This window comes from Rousettus aegyptiacus, unplaced genomic scaffold, assembly GCF_014176215.1.
Source record: "Rousettus aegyptiacus isolate mRouAeg1 unplaced genomic scaffold, mRouAeg1.p scaffold_m13_p_4, whole genome shotgun sequence".
Lineage (NCBI taxonomy): Eukaryota > Metazoa > Chordata > Mammalia > Chiroptera > Pteropodidae > Rousettus > Rousettus aegyptiacus.
In genome coordinates this window covers 151,398,032-151,415,634 of record NW_023416307.1, presented here as the reverse complement: position 1 = coordinate 151,415,634, position 17,603 = coordinate 151,398,032, and the positions used below count along the sequence as shown (strand labels likewise).

General features: G+C 49.4%; 1 protein-coding gene across 1 annotated transcript; it reads right to left on the bottom strand.

The window, feature by feature from the left end:
* Positions 1-385: 385 nt before the first annotated feature.
* ACKR2 (atypical chemokine receptor 2) lies at positions 386-9,736 on the bottom strand. Its single transcript, XM_016163347.2, has 2 exons — positions 9,517-9,736; positions 386-2,194 (listed from the first exon to the last, which is right to left on the bottom strand). The coding sequence occupies exon 2, from the start codon at positions 2,160-2,162 to the stop codon at positions 1,011-1,013; it is 1,152 nt and encodes a 383-aa protein (XP_016018833.2). The 5' UTR covers positions 2,163-2,194; positions 9,517-9,736; the 3' UTR covers positions 386-1,010.
* Between the last annotated feature and the right edge of the window lie 7,867 nt (positions 9,737-17,603).

Below are 17,603 nucleotides of genomic sequence, written 5' to 3'. Positions count from 1 at the left end.
ACTGAGGTCCCTTGAGAGGCAAGACTTCGGGAGCTCTAAAACAACACCCCACCCCCACATCCTCAAACAGAGTGCCACCTTCAGATCCAGAGCTCCATTTCCCAGGCGACAGAGGGAACTTGGAGTCCTTTCTGACAGTGGGGCATCTGCGTCCTTTGGGAGAGAGGGCTGAAGGCTCCAGTGCTGAGAGGAATGGGCGCAGGGGCAGAGACACGGAGTGAAAATCAACGAGGCCGAGGCAGGCGGCATACAGGGCAGCCCCGCTCAGGACGCGGGTGCTGCGAGTCAACCATCCGAAGCTCCAAGGAGGAGGAGAAAGATCGGGCGGAGGGTCGTAGCCTGCTCGATTCGCTATCCATCCATCATTCGCAGGCCTGAGAGCTGAGTGAGGGCCGCGGGGAAGGAAACGCATGGAGGACGTGAAGTAAATTAGCTGAGACCGGAAGTCATGTTTCCATCGTTTAATCTACATTCATGGAATTGGGGGTCAGAGACGAAGGAAGAAGATACCAAGCCCTATGGGCTCCAGTCTGGGTAAGGGGACAGGAGGGGGCGACCAGAACACAAAAAGCAAGGACACATAGTGTGTATCACAATGTGCTGTGATAGTGACAGTGCTAGGGAAGCTCCTGGGGAGGAGGCCGTCTCTGGGCGGAGGATGGAATGGGCCGGATGGGGGAAGGCTTCCAGGAGCAGCCGGCATGGGGGCTGGCAGTAAAAGCAAGCGGCCTTGCTTTCTAGACAGTTCCACTGGGGAGAGCTGGCAAAGCTGAATTGCACGGGATGAAAAATTTGGGGACCAACAGTGCCACATTTTAAATAGTGTCCTGGATGGCAATGAACACAGCAGAGGAAGAAGGCCGGAGCGAGCCAGTGCTGCTGATGGCTGAGAACTGGAAAGTGACCACTGGGTTGAGCAACGTGGTCACTGAGGCCCTTGGAAAGAGGCCTGAGTGCATGCCCACCTGAGCGGGGTTCCATCCGCTCTCACCAGACCGTGGTACGGCCACTTAGGCTTCATTTCCTCCTACCTCCCCCTCGATGGGGAAGTCCTCAGCCTGCTTTTCCCCAAGGTCATTCATGCTGGTCATTTCTTCTTGAGCAGTGAGGTTGCTAATGTCAGAAGAGCTGGACAGCGGGGCCTGGGCGGGGCAAGGTGCCTGGTGCCGTCTCAGCACAGTGGCCAGGAAAGCCTTTAGGTACTGGCGGAAGTGGCAGCTGGAGAAGGCGTAGAGGACGGGGGTGCAGCAGCAGTGGAAGAAGGCGAAGCTCTCTGTCACCTGCAGTGCATAGTCCAGGCGCTGGCTGACCTCGCAGTCCCCGAAGACTTTCAGGTCCATCAGTGAGTGCAGGAACAAGGTGAGGTTGTACGGGAACCACAGCACAAAGAAGGCCACCACGAGGGCTACGGCTATCCTCAGAGCCCGGCCCTGGCCTGGTGGCCTTACCCTGACCAGGACAGAGCCGATGCGGGAGTAGAAGAAGATCATGGCGAAGAGTGGAAGGAGAAACCCCAGGAGGTTCTGCTGGAAGCGGAGTAAGAGCTTCCAGGTGGTCCCATGCCCCCCAAAATCAGGATAGCAGTTCCACACACCCATGGGGTATTCATGCGTCCGCATGAAGACCATGTCAGGGATGGAGACGACCAGGGCCACAGCCCATACCATGGCAGCAAGGAGCCAGCACCTGGCCGGCGTCCTCAGCCTGGGGTGGGGCTGAGCGTGGACGATCTCCAGGTACTTGTCCAGGCTCATGCAGCTAATGAAGAAGATGCCGCTGTAGAGGTTAATGGTATAGAGGGTGCTCACCGTCTTGCACAAGAAATTTCCGAAGACCCAATGCCAGACCACGGAGATGCTCCAGAAAGGCAGCGTCACCACAAACAGGAGGTTGGACACGCCCAGGTTCAGCAGATAGACCTCAGTCATCCGCCTGCGAGGCACGTACCGGAGCAAGACCACGAGGAGGAGGAGGTTCCCGCCCAGGCCCAGCACGAAGATCAGGCTGTAGAAGATTGGCAGGAAGACTTTGCTAAAGGACACCACCTGCTCCTTCACACACAGCATGAAGGCCACCTGGTCCAGGTAGTCCTCATAGTCATAGAAGGAGCTGCTGTTGTCAGAAGGGGCGGCCTCCGTGGTGAGTGGCAGAGGTGAGGCCATGGGGGGGGGAGGACACGCCCAGTCCTGGAGCTCTGCAGACCAGAGGGTAGTGTGAGAGAAGTAAGATGAGACCCGGCCTCTCTCCAAACCCCCTTTTGCTACCGCTCAAGATGCCCAGCAGACTCTGCACGTTTACATCGGTACCTGTAATCCAGCGAGCACGAGCATGAGCGTGGAGTGCCCAAGTCTACCAATGAACAGCTACGGCACCTTGGGTAGGTGGCAACCTCAGGTGTTCTCATAGCATTCCCTTCTTTCATTATGGTTTCTCTTCTTAATTTTCTCCCCTATCATTTAAACAGACTACTAATGTTGACTTTATTATTTTGGGCTACCGATTCACCTATTTATTATGTCACCATCTTGCTTATGATTTCTTTTCTTTTCTTTTCTTTTTTAAATGAGAGCTTATCTTCAGTGGGGCTTGTTTTATCTACAAATGTCTAGTGGATCCATTCTGGCTTTGAGCTCTCTTTACTTCTATCACCTGAGCATTCCCTGGGTTTTATTTAAGATATTTTATTTATAAATATTTAGTTCTATGTCAATATTTTCTTTTATAAATATTTAATATTTTTAAAAGATTTTATCCAGTATTTCTAGGCTTGTAGCAGAAAGGCGTGATCCATGGTGTTGGTAGACTCAGAACCTTCTAACCCTCAGTTTTCCCATCTTTAAACTTATAATGATAATAGCACCTACTTCATGGGGTCCTTGTGAGGCTTAAATGCGATCATTCATGGGAAGCACTTCGTACCCTATGAAGAGTGCCCAGAACATAGTAGGCACTCAATAAACGTTAGTGCAAATTATTGCTTCTCTGAGAACTGAGTCCATCTCCTGTGTCCTGTGTCCATCCAAATGAATGGCACCGACTTCTCAGTCACCTAAGACTGACGTGTGGGAGGCATCCCAGACTCCTTCCTCATCACACTTACCACGACCTTGTGAGTCTCCACCTCCTGCTGCCTTTTGAAGAGATCCCCCATCTCCAAGTCCCATGAAAAAAATATAGATATGATACTCGATAAAATTAAGACAAATTACACACACACACACACACACACACACACACACGTACTTTGAAGGAGGAAAAAAGACGGAAGGCAGAGCCAGGGAATGGCAGGCACGGGATTCCATATGGCAGCTACCTGGGCAGAAGACAGAGGCGTGGGATGGCGGCAGCTCATTGTCCATGATCAGGTACCCTCTGGGGCAGTGGTTTCCCAAATTTTAACTGCATTATCAAAAATAAGTTTTAAAAGAGAGAGCCTCACTGGGAGGGAAAAAATGGTGTAGGTGATAGAGGCATCCCTCTGGCAACCAAATCAAAGTTGGGACAGAAACAAGGAGCAAACAGCACGGAAAATCACGTGGGATCTAGATGAACAAGCCATACAACTAGGGAGAGAACTAAGGAATTACCTTGCAATGGCAGAAGGTAAGACAGGGCAAGGACGTGGGGCTGCCTGGTCTGGAGCAGCAGACAAGGACGGAGGCTGAGGATGTGGCAGACACCTCTTAAAGGGGCCGTGTCCGCAAGCGGACTTTTGCGGTGATGTACCTGCTCGCTCTGGGCAGTTTGGCTGCACCAGTTTGGCTGCACAGGGGGCACCAGGGACTTACAGGGGGAAATGGAGTTGTCAGAGAGAGGGCCAAGGCAAGACCCACTCTGTACAGAGGTGCCTGTGATATCCATTGTTCCTCTGTTGAGCCCTCCCTCACCACAGTGCGCTGAAGCAGCGCCACCATCGCAGAGACATCAAACAGGATAACAGAGGTCACTCCACCCAAAGGATTTCCTGAAACTCCCCTCAACTCACAGCCCTGCCCAAGCCACATTCAGGTTTATCCTCAGCGAGTCACATGCCCCTTGCCGAGCAGCACCTAGACTCACACTGGAGGCAGCTGGCTGGCCTCGGTTTCTGGTGTGGCCTTTTGAGGCAACTATAAGCACAGCATCTGTGGGTTACTTTCTGAATCTTGACAGGTGGCCCTGGAGGGGCACAGGCTGGGGCTAAACTTGGCCTGCTGCAGAACCCCTCTCAGGACTGTGCCACTGGACCCCTACCACACAAAGCCACACTAATGAGACTGAGAGATTTAAGAGCTTTTCTTAGTACACAGAAACAGATGCAGAAAGGCAGCCAAAATGAGAAGACAAAGAAGCAGAAATCACATGAGAGAACAGAACAAAGATCCAGATATAATGGAGTCAAGTAATCTAACAGATGCAGAGTTTAAAATGCTGGTTATAAAGATGCTCAATGAACTTAGGGGAAGTGTAGATGAATTCAGTGAGAACTTTAACAAAGAGTTAAAAAACATAAACATGGAAATGGAAATTATAGACGGGAACCGGTCAGAAATGAAGAACGCACTATCTGAGATGAGAAGTATATTCAATGGAATAAACACAGTGAATAAAGAAGAGGATCAAATGCCCTGCATAGAAGAAGGGAAAGCCAAGGACGCTCAACCAGAACGGCAAGAAGCCAAGACTATAAGAATAATTTAAGGAGCCTATGGGACGCTATTAAATGTAAAAATATCTGTGTTATAGGTGTACCATAAAAAAAAAAAAAAGATCTTGAAAAGCTATCTGAAGAAATAATGATGGGAAACGTCTCTAAGCTGGTAAAGGAAATAGACATAAAACCTCAAGAAGCTCAGAGAGTCCCAAAAACCAGTAACCCAAAGAGGCCCACACCAAGTCACATCATAATTGAAATGCTTAAGGTTAAATACTAAGAGAATCTTAAAAGCAGAAGAGAAAATCAGTTAGTTACCTACAAGGGAGCACCCATAAGACTGGCAGCTAATTCTTCAAAAGAAACCATCCAGGTTGAAGGGCTTGGCACAAAATATTTGATGTGATGAAAACCCAGGAATTTTTTATCCAACAAAGCTATCATTTAGAGTTGAAAGACAGAGCTTCCCGGACAAAAATAAGCTAAAGGAATTTATCATCACTGAACCAGTTTTACAGGAAATGTTGGAGGGACTTCTTTAAGAAGAAAAAAAACATGTATCAAAAACAGGAATAAAGAATGACAATAACTACATTTCTATCAACAAGTACCTCAAACAGAAAAGAATTAAGTGTTCCAACCAAAAGATAGAGTGGCTGAATGGATAAATAAACAAGACTCACTTCAGATTAAAAGACACACACAGACTAAAAGGAAGGGGAGGGAAAAAGATATTGCCTTGATTGACCTAGAGGATATTGCGCTGAATGAAATGGTTCAGATAGAGAAAGACAAATATTGCATGATTTCCCGTACGTGTGGAACCTAAAGAACAAAATCAACGACAACAAGAAGAGTGGAAATAAACTCATGGATACAGAGAATATTTTAGAGGGATGCTAGATGCGAGGGGGTTTGGGGAGGACAAAAAAAGGCAAAAGGGATTAAGAAGAACAAATGGATAGTTGCAGAACAGACATGGAGATGTAGAGTGTAGCACAGGGAAGATGGTTAATAACATCGTAATAAATGTGTAAGGGGGAAGAGGGGCACTAGATTTAGTGGAGTGATCACTTTGTGAGCTGCGTGGATCTCTGATCACTATGCTATACAACTGAAGCTGGTATGTATGCCAACTATAATTAAAAAAAAAAAAAAACAACCTCTGAACTGTACAATGTAAATACGAGCACCTAATTGTCTAATATATTTCAATAAAGACAAAAAGAGAAGAAGAGAGCCTCGCATGGACCAGTGATAGAAACTGTCATGAACCAAGGATGTGTTTCAGAAGGAGAAAAACTTCATGTTCGCTATGTTAGATCGTTCCTCGGTGGGGCAGAGGGTTTGGGAAGGAGAGAGGGGGGAGATACAAAAAGAGCACGCGGCCCACGCGGGCAGTCGCGCACAGCCGCGTGAGCGGGGCCTGTAGGCTGGTGGCGATAACAGGCCCCGGAGAAACACAAATCCACTCTACCTTGTGCCTCTGCATTTTATTTTTCATTTGCTGATTCAAGTGAGGTCGGACGTTTTAGTATGTTCAGTGCCGGTGTGTATTTCTCCTGTGAATGACTTACTGTTTTAATGAATGGGATTCTCATTCTATAAGAGTTTTTATATAGTAAGGATTTTAGCTTTTTACATGTGCATTGTAGACATTTTCCCCAGTCCTTCCTGGTAGAAGTTTTCTAGCATCCTTGAGACTGTGATCTCACAGCTGGTGGAAATATCCAATGCTTCTGAGGCAGAGCCTCTCCCAAGAGAGCCCTGGAGTCCTCCTACTCCTTAAATCTGTCACATGGCATCTGGACAAGATGTTAGGGAAAACCATGTACGCACCCTGTCCTCATCCCAATAGCAGCTAGGCAGCTTCCTCTAGGGCCAGGCTCTGCTCCTGAGTGGCCTCGGGAACTTGGTCCTATGCCTTCTTTTCCTGGTCCTTCATTCCCCTCCTGTACAACTGGGGTTTCCTGTCCCTGAGTCTCTCCTTTCCTGGGCAGCAGTAAGGACATCCCCAGCACATAACTGGTGCTGGGAGTCTATAAGCTGCTGGGGTTGGGAGAAGGAAGTATTCTTCTGCCCTTGGGACTGATTAGGGTTTATTAGTTGGGAGTTGCAGCTAATTTAACATCAGCAGTTCTGGTCTGTGAGCGCTGAACTTGATCCTGACCTGGTTTCTCAAAGTCCTTGACTTTTGCTTTAACAAACAACTGAGTCTGAAGGTTGCTTTCCCCAAAGCCAGATGTTAGAGTCAGCAGACCCCAGGTTGCACCACACCGCCTTTACAATGCTCCCTTCACCCGGAACACTCTGTCCCCTTTCCTCTCGGGGTCTCTGGCCTCCTGACCTTTCACTTTGGGAATCTTTCCAAGGCCTCTTGATCTCTGAGGCCACCAGTCCCTCCCATCACTTTCATCGATAATACCAACAATGACAGCAGCAACCAGCATCCCCAAGTGCATATGACGATTGGCCAGGCACCTTCATACTCGCTATAGTAGACCTGTAAGGCAAACTAGGAAGGAACTGCCAGCCCCATTTAACTCAGGAGCAAAGCAATTTTTCACAATTTCGTAAGAAGACACTGGCTGAGCTGCATCTTCAGACTCCGGGAACATTGCCTTGTACTTGGTCCCATCTCATAGTTGGCCTCTGTTCTGACCTATCTGTCCAGCAGTTACCAAAAAAAGGCCACTAGAGAGAGGCGTAATTCGGGCTCAGGAAGTCTTATTTTGTCCAGGATATTGTTCTCATTGGTTAGTCTGACCTCTGTAGATTCCACTATTAAGTCTATTAAGGCGCTATTGAGTCTCCTTGCAAAATATACCCTCCCCATGGTCAGCAGATAACAGCCTCCAAAAGATATCCACACCTCGATTTCTGAAACCTGTCACTTTATACATCAAAAGAGGTTCCGCACATGGGATTAAGTTAAGGATCTTGAGATGGGGAGAGTATCCTGGATAATCCAGGTGGGCTCAATGAAATTACAAGGGTCGTTATGAGAAGGAGGTAGGAGTGTCTGAATCAGAGAAGACATGACAATGGAAACAAAAGTCCGAGTGCCGCAGTTACCAGATGAGGAATGCAGGCCTTCTCTGGAGGCTAGAAAAGGAACGGATTCTCCCCCGAGCCTCCAGAAGGCATGCAGCCCTGCCGACCCATTTCAGATATCTGACCTCTAGGTCAGCGGTCCCCAACCTTTTTGGCACCAGGGAGCGGTGCTCCTATGAGAATCTAATGCCTGAGGATCTGAGGCGGAGCTGAGGCGGTGATGCTAGCGCTGGGGAGCGGCTGCAAATGCAGATGAAGCTTCGCTCACGCGCCTGCCGCTCACCTCCTGCTGTGCGGCCTGGTTCCTAACAGGCCTCCGACATGCCAGGTCTGCAGCTCAGGGGTTGGGGAGCCCTGCTCTACAACTTTAAGATCATAAATTTGTGTTAAGCCACTGAATTCGTGGCATTTGACATAGTGTCAATAGGTAGTATACCTCCTGTGACTATTTGCGCCCTAGGGGAGTGGGAGTGCATCACGTCCACATCCTTCCGCTTACAGGTGGGGAAACTGAGACTCAAAGAAGAGCTACAACTCGTGCGAAGCATACACTGAGTAGCCAGTGATTGTACTGAGCCTTGAATCCCATATTCCTGGCTGCCCTTGGGTCTCTGTTACCCCACCCTTAACTGCTCCTCCAGCCCTGCTTTGTTTTTTCTGTTTTGTTTTGTTTTGTTTTCACTTTTCCTTGTTGCCAGAATTCATTTAGTGTCTCTAGCAACACCTTGAGAAGAATGAATGGGGGCGTTAGTTATTCACATCCTGGTATGAATTAGCAGGTAGTAAGGGAACCCCAGATTAAGCTCTGCAGTGGGACTTTCAGGGGAATCCAGAGAATTATATAGAGGCTAAAGAGGGAAGCTTTAAAAAAAGGAGGCTAGCAAGGGCAAGGTCTATAATGAAGCCAAGGGCACAGAGGCAAACCATAGCTTATCTCCAGGGCAATAACATCATCCTCTTGGTGAGTTCCTGAGGCTGCTGGCCTGGGGTGGCTCCAGCTTTGACTTAGCAAGAATCTCTGGCGAGAGAGTGATGTCCCCTGCGGAGTATCTCAAGGCCTCTCAGAGGAGTCTCAGCGGAGGCAACGAGAGAGGACAGTGCTACGTCCATCTAGACGGTCAGGCAGCCACGTTAGTTAAGCTCCTGTGAGCTGCACACTCACGTGCAATTTTCTCACTCAACCTTCACCATGTGCTGGGAAGCGGTACTGATATGATCCCCAGTTTCCAGCGAGGAAACTGAGGTTTGAAGAGGTGAAGCCCGATTGTCCACAGCTTCACATCAGCAAATGATGGACCCAAGCTCGGATGGCCCTAATGACACAAGGGCTCCCCTTTTCAACAGGGACCGACCTTGAACTTAAAGAATGAGCTTCTGATAGTAGGAATTCTGGCCTCAGCAACAAGTGGCAGAGAAGATTCGAAGTCAGGCAGGAGCTAGAAACAGCTCCTACAGGCTTGTGAGAGCCAGTCAAGCAACCTCTGGACATTCAGCAAACAATCATGGAATTAACCAATTCTGCCTTCGGTAATGTTAAGTTGGTAGCTTGAAACTGGTCATGATGGCAATGTTTACACTCAAACTGGAGCTTCCCTTCTCTCCTGCATGTACCCCCTCCCACCCCCACAGCACAGAGTGTTGGTCGTTAAACATTTACCAGGGAAGAGGCCAGCAGACCACCTTATTCCCTAGCTGCTGGGGCGATGGTTCCAGCAGCTGCCCTAGGAGAGAAAGCTCCACAGCTGTCCCCTCACTCCAGGCCACGGACCCGGTATCTCCCCGTCGTTCCTGGGCAGGGCCCACCCCACTCTGAGAGCGGCCATACTTACCAGAGCCAGACCCGCTTGCTGGGGATGTGCAGCACCCAGTGCCCCGGAGAGCAGCCACGCTCGGGTCCTTCTTCCTCGGGGAAGTGCAGAGGGAGCGATTCCCTTCGTAAGCTTTTCTCAATCAGGAGAGCATCCGGCACGCATCCTGTTTAAAGCGCCACTTCGTGCCTGTCACAGCCCCACCTCTTCTGCACAGCCACGGGACAGTTCCCTCATAGAAAATGAGTCAAGCTTAAATGACTACACGCTCCCCCCCGCTCCCGCCCCCGGTCCTGTGACAAAATAAGTCTAATTAGTTTGGAAAATATGTGTACCCAACCACACCTCTCTGGAACTGTTCGCCAGCAGCTGGGCCAAGGCGCTGACAGGCTCAGCTCAGACCTCCAGGCTTTGACTTACCCTGTCCCCTAACGCAACCTCTAGCTTCATCAATCCCGGACACCTCCCCAGCAGGACCATGCCCCCCTCTCCCTCAGCTCCCCCTTTCTGGTCACGACTCCCTTCAAGCAGCACGGTATCTGCCCCATCCCTGGGATGTCAGCCATCTTCTCATCTCCTAGACTTCCTGGCCCATCTTCCTGCTGCCACCCCATGATGGAATGTCTCCGTCTAGACAGCTGCCTGTTTACTTGTTTGCTCTCCCACTGGGTCAAGAGCTCCCAGGGCAAGGACCATCTCTGACCACCAGCCTGAGACCAGGGTTGTGCAAGAGCAGAGACCGAATGAGCAAATATGTGCGTGTGCGTGTGCGCACGCGCGCGCGCGTGTGTGACACACTGCCTGCCGCAGGCTCGGCAGCATGAGGGTTCCTCCGCACCAGGACAGCCTCAGGGTCAGCGTCTCCGCCGCCTTCACCCGCAGCCTCACTGCCAGCCGGACACACAGCAGGGGCTTGGCGAACACCTGTCGCCTCTACCTGAATCGAGCAGTTGTCGAATCATGCCAAGCAGTTACGGGCACTGGCATTGGGGGCCCACAGAGCAGGGTTGGAATCCGGCTCTGCGTGTACCTGTTATGTCACCTCGAGATGGCAGCTTTATCTCTCTGAGCTTCGGTTTTCAGATTGTACTCGGGGCGGCGATGGTGCCTTCCTCGGGCAGGCGTGATGAGAGCTGAATGTTCCCAGAGGTGGCCGTGGACTCAGACATGTGGACTCAGACATTTGTCTTTCTCTGGCGTCCGCAGGCCACCCAGAGTGAAGGCCAAGCCTGTGACGGGGTCTCACTCCAACAGAAAAGAACAGGGGCCCCTTCCAAGTGGACGGGTCTCCAAGTCTCTCCAGAGCAAACGCTACTTACGAATAGGGAGAATGAAGCCCAGGGAGCCGCAAGACAAAAGCCTCAGGGTCCTGGTTCCATCCCGGGGGACAGCTCAGTTCTAGAACCTAGGCTCCTTCCTCATCCCCTTCCCCCACCCTTTTAAAACTCTCTTATTCTAAACTATCTTTTAGACTTGTAAAAACGGTACGCAGAACTCCTAATGCTAACATCTTCCAAACCGCAGCACGAGGAGTTAACGCCGACACCGCGCTGTGACCCCATCTGCAGACCTTACTCGAATGCCATCCTCCACCGTCCCTCTCAGGTCCTTCCTCTGGTCCAGGACCTAAAGCAGAATCCCACATCGCGTTCGGTTCTCGAGTCTTCTCCGTCTCTCCAGTCTCTACGGTTCCCCGGTCCTGCTTTACCCCTTCAGGACCTTGACGGTCTTGAAGAGAACGAGAGAACGGCCCTGAACTGTGCGCTTTGACGCGTCTTCGTACTTAGATTCAGGTCATGCGTGTGGGGCAGACTGGCCACCGAAGTAATGCCGTGTCCTCCTCGGGGCGTCAGCCCAGGGGCACGGGAGCTCAGTGTGGCGCGTTACTGACCATGTTAATTCCGATCACTTGGTCAGGTGCGGAGACCAGCTTTTCTCCACCGTTGACTCATTCACAGTTAGTAAATATCTTGTGAGGGGTAATTGGGAACTATGCAAATATCCTGTTTCTTATACTTTTGCCCACCAATTTTGGCATCTGTTTTTGGTACTTTCTGAGAATTAGTATGGTGGTATTTGCGAATTGGTGACTTTCTATTTCGACATTTATTAATTGGAATTCTACTGAAGGAAGGAGTTGGCTCTTCTATTTTCTATTATTTCAGTGTGGATTTATGGGTATTAATTTTATTCCGTTATCATCATTATTTACTTTGCCGCTCGAATTACCTCATCTTCTTTTGAAATCTCAACACATCTGCTTCCTATTGGGCTGACTTTCCAGCCACAGGTCACGAAACACCTACTCCCTGGTACAAAGGGCAGGTTGCAGAGGAGCTCAGAGCTTTCGGATGGGCAGCCAGGTTTGCCAGGAACTCACTGAGGCATCTTTCCAGCAAGGACTGAGCTTTATCCTAGAAATGGGCAGATTCCAGTCAAGGGAAGTCAGTCAGAGCTCCAGGGGAAGGGAGTTCCAGGAAGGATGAGCCTGGCCACGTAGGCCCAGGTCCTCCCGCTGCTCTCCAGCCGATCGTCCCGCCCGTCACAGATCCAGCCATCTTGAGTCCAGTAATAGCACCCGCCAACCTCATGCCCTGAGTTTTTCCTTCTTGACTCCTGCTCCTCTGCCCTGCTGTAGAGATTGTTGTGTTGCCGAGAAGCCCAAGTGGCAGACGGCTGGGCGGCACTTGCCCAGAGTCTCTCCGCCCAGGGAAGAGTGCCCGCTGTTCTCCACCAGCCCAAGGGCAGCCAAAGCAGAGACAGCAGTGTGCGGCAGTGAGGAAAACTAGGCAGGGAAAAGGGGGCTTAATGAAGAAGGCTCTGAACTCGTCTTCTCTGCTCCCTTTAGGGTGTGCAAGGATCGTTCGCCCTGGGAAGGGAATGGACCCAGCCTCCAAAGCCAGGCACCCAGGATGCACAGCATACAAGGCCGCTTCGACTTCAGACACCTCAAGGACCTTTACTCTTCTGACTTACGTTTTTAACGTGTTGGACACATCTCCTATGATGGTGAAAAGTGGCTTCGCATCTTCACGATGCCTGCTTCTCTCTTCGGCCAAGCACTGACTGAAACCATGAACGTTTTGCCTGCAGCCTGACCGATCCTGTCCTCTGGGGCACAGCTCCGGGCCCATCTCGCTCAGCCTCTCCAGGCTCCCTGAGGCCCTGCTCTGAGCGTCCCAAGTCAGTACTGGAATTATCATTCAGAGGCAGATTCGTCTCCCTACAAGAATGCAAGTTCCTCATAGTCAGACGCAGTTGGTAGGAGCCACCTGGACTTTCTGACTCCCCAGTGCTCTCTCTCACTCACGGTGCATATGAAAATTCTGTTTAATTCTTTGCTCCTTCCTTCTCTCTAACTCCTCCAGCTCAGATCTTGTTAGTCATTCCAGGAAAGAAGTTATTTCTTACCATGCGAGGATCCTTCACATCACGGCCAGTACTTGGCAAGCAGTAGACACCCCATGAAAGGCTGCTGGGTCAACGCATGCTTCTCTGTCAAGTGCCTTCCGCGATCACCTCCTCTTACCCGAGGCTCGTCCAATGCTTTGTGTACACAAAGCCTCCATTCCCTGGGGCTCCTCTGGGGCTCGGTTTTCCTGTCTGAAGAGTGGTCATAGAAGGTTGGACTTATGCTGTCCATACTCCATCACTGTGACGCCCTGTTGTTGGCTCTGGAACTTTGCCTGTGAGGACAGCTTGGTCATTTCTCGCCGATGGCTCTGAAAATCATGAGCAAAAACTGAACTGTTTCCAGAAGTTGATGAGAGGTAACCACTGACCGAGTCCCTCTCATTCGTGAACATTCTAATAGTGCAACCAATCACCCTAAAGAATAAACGGTCACTGCTTTCTCACTATGTAAGCCGCTTTGTGACAACATACCCCTAAGCCTCGTTCCATGTTTTGGTTCGAGTGTTCTCAGTTTGCAAACTGTCTTTTTGGTGTGTGCATAATAAGTTTATACTACTACTTCCATGACTCATTGGTTTTACTTTGGCTGCTCGTGAATCTGACAGTGCTCACAGAAGTGAGTAGGAGGCAAGAACAGACTGAGCTGCCAGCTCCCCATAGCCAATTTCGTTCCTCTGAAATGTTTTCCTTTTCATCACTTTCAAGGTCTTGGAAACTGAGAAGCTGACCGCCAATCAAGAGTTGAGAGCTGGAAGCCTTGCCTGGCCACTCCTCGCTCCATCTGTCCACCCAGGAGGCCCTCCCATAGCGTCTGTCAAGGCCCTGGGCAGCCTGACTACGCCCCGCACCCACCCTCCACCCCCAGCCCGTTGGCTGACTGCAACTGCCTTCCAAATCTAGGTGTTCTCTCCTCATCATCAGGTAAGTTTCACCAGATTTACTGTGGCAGTTTTCAAACATATACTCCCCTCCCGAAAGCACCAGAATAGTATGATCAACTTCCCTGTGTCCATCATCCAGCTTCAACTATTATCAACTAGTGGCCAATCTTTCTCACTGATGCTCCTCCTACTTACCCCCTCCTACATTGTTTTGAAGCAAATACCTGACATCATATCGTGTAATCTCTAAATATTTGAGCATGTGTCTTTAAAAGATAAGGACTTCGACGACGGTCATGCCTAAAGAAGTTAACACCGACTTCTTCATATCATCAAATATTTAGTTGCCGGCCTCATATATTTTCCCCTTACGTACATTTGTTTGCATCAGGATCCAAATAAAGTCTACACAATGTGAGTGGTTGACATATTTATATCTTTTAAAACCTATAGGTTCCCTCCTCACCTCCATTGTTTTGCTTTTCCTCACAACCTGTTTATTGAAGAAAGTGGCTGCTCATCCAGTATGTAAGGGTTCCCGCAGCCTGGAGGGTGCTGACCGCATCCTTGGTGTAGTTTGACATGCTTCTCTGCCCTCCGCATTTCATGTAACTTGGCCAGAGTCAGTTCGGATACTTCACGGATGGTGCTGTTCATCCCTCAGGAGGCACGGACTGTCTGCTTGTTGCTCTCCTTGTGAGGTGAGCTACCTTGGATATTCCGTGCCCAGACCCATTGTTTTATTAGGGCTTGGACAATGGTGGCTGGCCTACTTTGGACCACTTATGGTCTCCTCCTGGAAACTTTTGCACACCCTTGAGCTTGCTCTAGCATATTCTTCCTAGATGGCTTCCTAGCTACTGGCGTTCCTTGGCACTTGGCCACCAGACTCCTGTCAAGGCTACAAAGTACCAGATATGGCTGGGCATAATGAGCAGGAGACAATACAATTTCCACCAGAAACTTCCCTGTTACAGAGCTGTTCTTGGGGCGGGGGCGGGGGCGGGGGCGGGATGCTCAGTGGTCATCACAATTTTAGCCCTGATTCCTAAATTAAGAAAATTCTCAACAGATTAGGTCAAATGTCGTTCAGTCAACTGAGATCACAGCGTCCTTTGAAACAGGATGAAATGGGCTTGCCTCCAGGAGGAAAGGGCCCTACCAAAACTCCCAGGGGCTCATGTTGTCACAATCACTTCTAGGTCTCAGAATTTGCTTCCTTGAATTCTCCAAGGAAGAACTGTGGGACGTGAGCTCCCATTCGCAGCTTACGGCCCACATGTGTCCCCTGCCCCTGTCCTTACGCCTGCAGATCCAGGTGTGGGACTCAGCCCTGTTGCTCTACTTTGTCTCCTGAAAAATCTCTCACGTGACTCACTTGTGTGTGTGGCAGGTGTTCCGTAGGTCTGACCCTCCTCTCCGCAGACGGACTCTCCTCCGTACAGTGATCAGCTCAGCGATGCTGCTGTGATGACACCCTCTGCCTCAGGTCTCACCCAGCAGCGCGGGAGACCTGATAGAGGCTCTGAAATGCTGCTCGGCCCTGTCCCTCTTCCCACCCAGTTCCAACGGATAGAAGAAAATAACGCAGATACAGATGCCTCCTCCTTAGAACTACGTCTTTTTGTCAATGGATCCCCTGGGCAGTGTGGCAACGCCTTGGATTTCCTCTCGGAATCATGTTTTTAAAAAATATCAAACAAAATATGTTGAAAACCAGTTATAGCTCAGAACTGGAAATCATCCACGTGTCTTTCAGTGGGCAAATGGTCAAAAAAATTAAGTAGACACCTACCATGGAACACTTCTCAAGAACAGAAAGGAACAATTACCTACGCAACAATCTGGATAGATCTCAAGGGAATTGCAGAGAATGAAAACAAGCCAATCTCAAAAGTTTCTATAGTTTTGAAAGTGTGTTAAAAGGGTATAGACTCCATTATATAACATTCTTGAAATGACAAAATTATAGGGATGGGGGACAGATGAGTGGATGTGAGGGCTAAGGGAAGGGAGAGGGAGGGCAGTGTCCGGCTATAAAAGAATAATAGCATGGGGGATCCTTGGGGCGACGGGACCGTGCTGGTGGTCACAGGAATCTACGCATGCGACGAAATCGTGCAGAACTAAAGACACACACGTACGCACGCAAATGAGGTCACAGAAAACTGGTGGATTGTATTGATGTAAATTTCCTGGTTGCGGTATTGTACTACAGTTTCACGAGATTGGGAGGAACTGGGTAACAGGTACATAGGATCTCGCTGTATTATTTCTTGCAATTTCATGCCTTTAAGATAATTTTAGTTTAAAATAAAAAGTTAAAACATTATTCTGAAATACAGTTATTGAAGTAGTTTTAAAACATTTATGATATAGTAATATGTGTATTTCATTACTAACACATTTTTTTAAAACCTCGTGACAGATCTTACAACATCATGGCAGTGATGAGTAGAAATGTATTTCAAGATACCTGTGACAAGGTCCTTCCAATACTACTGTGTTTTGTTGCCTACATTCATAAATGAAGATATTAATTTTCTTAGGGGTTAATGTAAAATTGTAAGAAAAATAAAAATGTAAAATTCTTCCTATCCGAATTCAGAGATCCCTGAATTATTATACCATGGACCCCTACGTTAAGGCCCTCTGCCTTGTTTAAAATGGCAACATTCCCTCCTCCATTACACAAGTTATAAAGAACAACGAGCAAAAACCAGAGGGAGCATCTGTGGAAGAGACGGTGGCCACACTGCATTTGTCATGGATGGTGGTACATTTTTGACATGTTAAGTGGTGTTTCTCCATAGGGACCTCCCCTCTACTCAAAGAGCCCGATCCCAGAAAAGCTTCTCAAATTTTTCTTTGCCTTCAAGTGTAGGAGTTTGAAGAAATAAAGGTTCTTTTTCTATCCTGTATCACACTGAAAAATGATTTCTGGATTGGGAAGAAGATGAGACGCTTAAAAGAACCTAGACATTGGAGAGACCCCATGCCTCCTGGCCAGAGTCTCGGGATGCGTGGGATCCGGGGGCAGATGGATGTGGCACATGGTGAGTCTAAGGCAGAGTGGGACACAGGCAGCCCCATCCCATGCCCGAACCTGGCACAGAAACAACCAGGTAAGTACCCAATGAACGGCCAGGCTTGAAGGTGTTGTAGTGCATGGTGAGTGTGGATGTGTGGGACCGGTGACCACCAGGGAGGCAGGAAATGACATCTAAGTGGAGGCCCACATGGACAGAGCCACCAAAAACAGGTGGTACTACAACAGCCTGGGCCATGGCACTAACCGAATCTCAGAACCCACGCAAATCTGAGAAAGGGGTGACCCTTGCAGTGACTGAGGTTTATTTTCCAATATCCTGTGGATTAGGTCTCAACATAAAAAATAAATCGTTCTAGAAAAATATGATCATATTTTCTTATACACATAAGTTCGTGGCCAAGAACTAGCAGTGCTTTCAGAATCCAAGGGCACAGTGGGTACCGCTGGCGGCCCTCCTCTACGCTGCCCTCTCAGTATACGCCGGCCGACTCCCGCTGGCATTGCCCACATTGCTTTGTCTGAGGGCGAGCTCCGGCCAACAAAGCCTGCTTTACCCTCCCCCACCGTCCACGAGCACAGCATCCGCAAGTTCCAGGAAAAAAATACTCGTGCCCCCTCAAGAGCCCTCAGCCAATGACTGGGGCGAGTTGGTGCACAAACACCCCGCCTCCCTTACCCTCAGGTGGAATGACTCTGAGGTGTGAGTTCCACGCTGTCTCTCTCTGAGTTTCTCCAGTGGGATGACGCCCCGGCTGCTCGCA

What these genes read in the sequence shown, in the direction of transcription:
- ACKR2 (XM_016163347.2), bottom strand. Translation starts at nt 2,162, where the DNA reads ATGGCCTCACCTCTGCCACTCACCACGGAGGCCGCCCCTTCTGACAAC.